Source organism: Octopus bimaculoides, chromosome 28 (genome assembly GCF_001194135.2).
Source record: "Octopus bimaculoides isolate UCB-OBI-ISO-001 chromosome 28, ASM119413v2, whole genome shotgun sequence".
Lineage (NCBI taxonomy): Eukaryota > Metazoa > Mollusca > Cephalopoda > Octopoda > Octopodidae > Octopus > Octopus bimaculoides.
The window spans coordinates 174,422-175,737 of NC_069008.1; the positions used below are offsets into that span (position 1 = coordinate 174,422).

Below are 1,316 nucleotides of genomic sequence, written 5' to 3' on the forward strand. Positions count from 1 at the left end.
ATATATATATATATATATATATATATATATATATATATAGTAAAAAGTGAAAGATTTATCTGCTTCGGTTGAAGAGAACTTATGAAGTATTTTGTTGGGACTGATAATCCCTCAGTAATTAATAACTCTCTCTGTGTATATAAGTATATGTATGTGTGTGTGTGTGTGTGACTGTTGTCCTATTTTTGTCACTTACCTGGAATCGATGGAGCATCCAGCAATGTAAACTGTACAACCATGAGGTCAGACGAGAGGCGTCCTATCTGTAATAGAAAGGGGGGGGGGTGAGTATAATGGTTAAAAGGAGAAGTGATGGAGGTAGTGAGACGCAAGGAAGTGGGGGGTGGTAGCAGAGACTGCGTTTGTGAGGTGGATAGCAGTGGGGGGTGTTTGAGGTGGAGAAGAGGGACCAGTGTGTGTACACGTGTTTGATGTGGGTACATACCTGCATGTTACTGATTCTTACTGAGGAAACATTTGCAGCCCGAGCCAAGGAGTTTCGCAATGATGGGAAGATGAGGCTTTCGTAGCCCTTGATGTATATGTCGAATTTATCTGGGTCAGAGAGAAAAAGGGAAAGAGAGAGAGAGAGAGAGAGTGAGTTAAGGAGAAAGTCAAACAAATTATGTATACTCTCTATTATTATTATTATAATTATTATTATTATTATTATTATTTTGGTTTGACTCAGCTTTGGTCTTATTCCTGATAGGATTTATGTGGGTAGCGGGTTACTACCTGTAACCTTAGGTGTCCACAAGTTTTCAGCAGTCTTTCAAGTGCTTAGAGCCCTCCTCATAATCCTTGCTGTCCCTAAGAGACAAACTTTCTGTAGGGGTTCTACTGGGTTATTATTATTATTTTTATTATTATTATTATTATTAATAATAATATGAAAACTCACAGCTTATTTTGCTGGGTATGGTGGAAAATGTCTAACGATATGCCATACTGTTTCACCCCTCTCACCACATTAGTCTGCATCTGTCCCTTTCGGTGGTGTTGTCTATTCTGAACTTTACATAGTTAGTCCTTAAAAACTTATTCTTCTGCTGTGCATATGAGTGCTTCTGTCCCTATCTTCAGGTCACTCCTCCTCATCCATAGCCACCAGCCCCCTCTCTACCTGTCTTGGCATTCACATCTCTTGCAAACTGACCATACATTTTCTTTTCCTTCCATACTTATTCTTTTTCTTCTTTTTTTTTGTTCATTTCTTGTTTAAATTTTTCTTTATTTACACAATTTTTCAGTTTTGATGATACCAGCCTTCTTCCTGTGCTTGAACAGTGGCCCCACAGCATTTTTATATAACC

General features: G+C 38.2%; 1 protein-coding gene across 2 annotated transcripts in view; it reads right to left on the reverse strand.

Annotated features, from left to right (window-relative positions):
• Positions 1–140: 140 nt before the first annotated feature.
• Positions 141–1,316, reverse strand: part of LOC106873330 (uncharacterized) — a 6,371-nt gene continuing 5,195 nt past the window's right edge. For both annotated transcript variants that reach the window (XM_052977589.1, XM_014920654.2), the window contains 2 exons: positions 446–555; positions 141–263 (listed from right to left, as the gene is read on the reverse strand). In XM_052977589.1, coding sequence (XP_052833549.1) covers positions 189–263; positions 446–555 — 185 coding nt within the window. In that variant the 3' untranslated portion in view covers positions 141–188. The remainder of the gene's footprint in view (positions 264–445; positions 556–1,316) is intronic.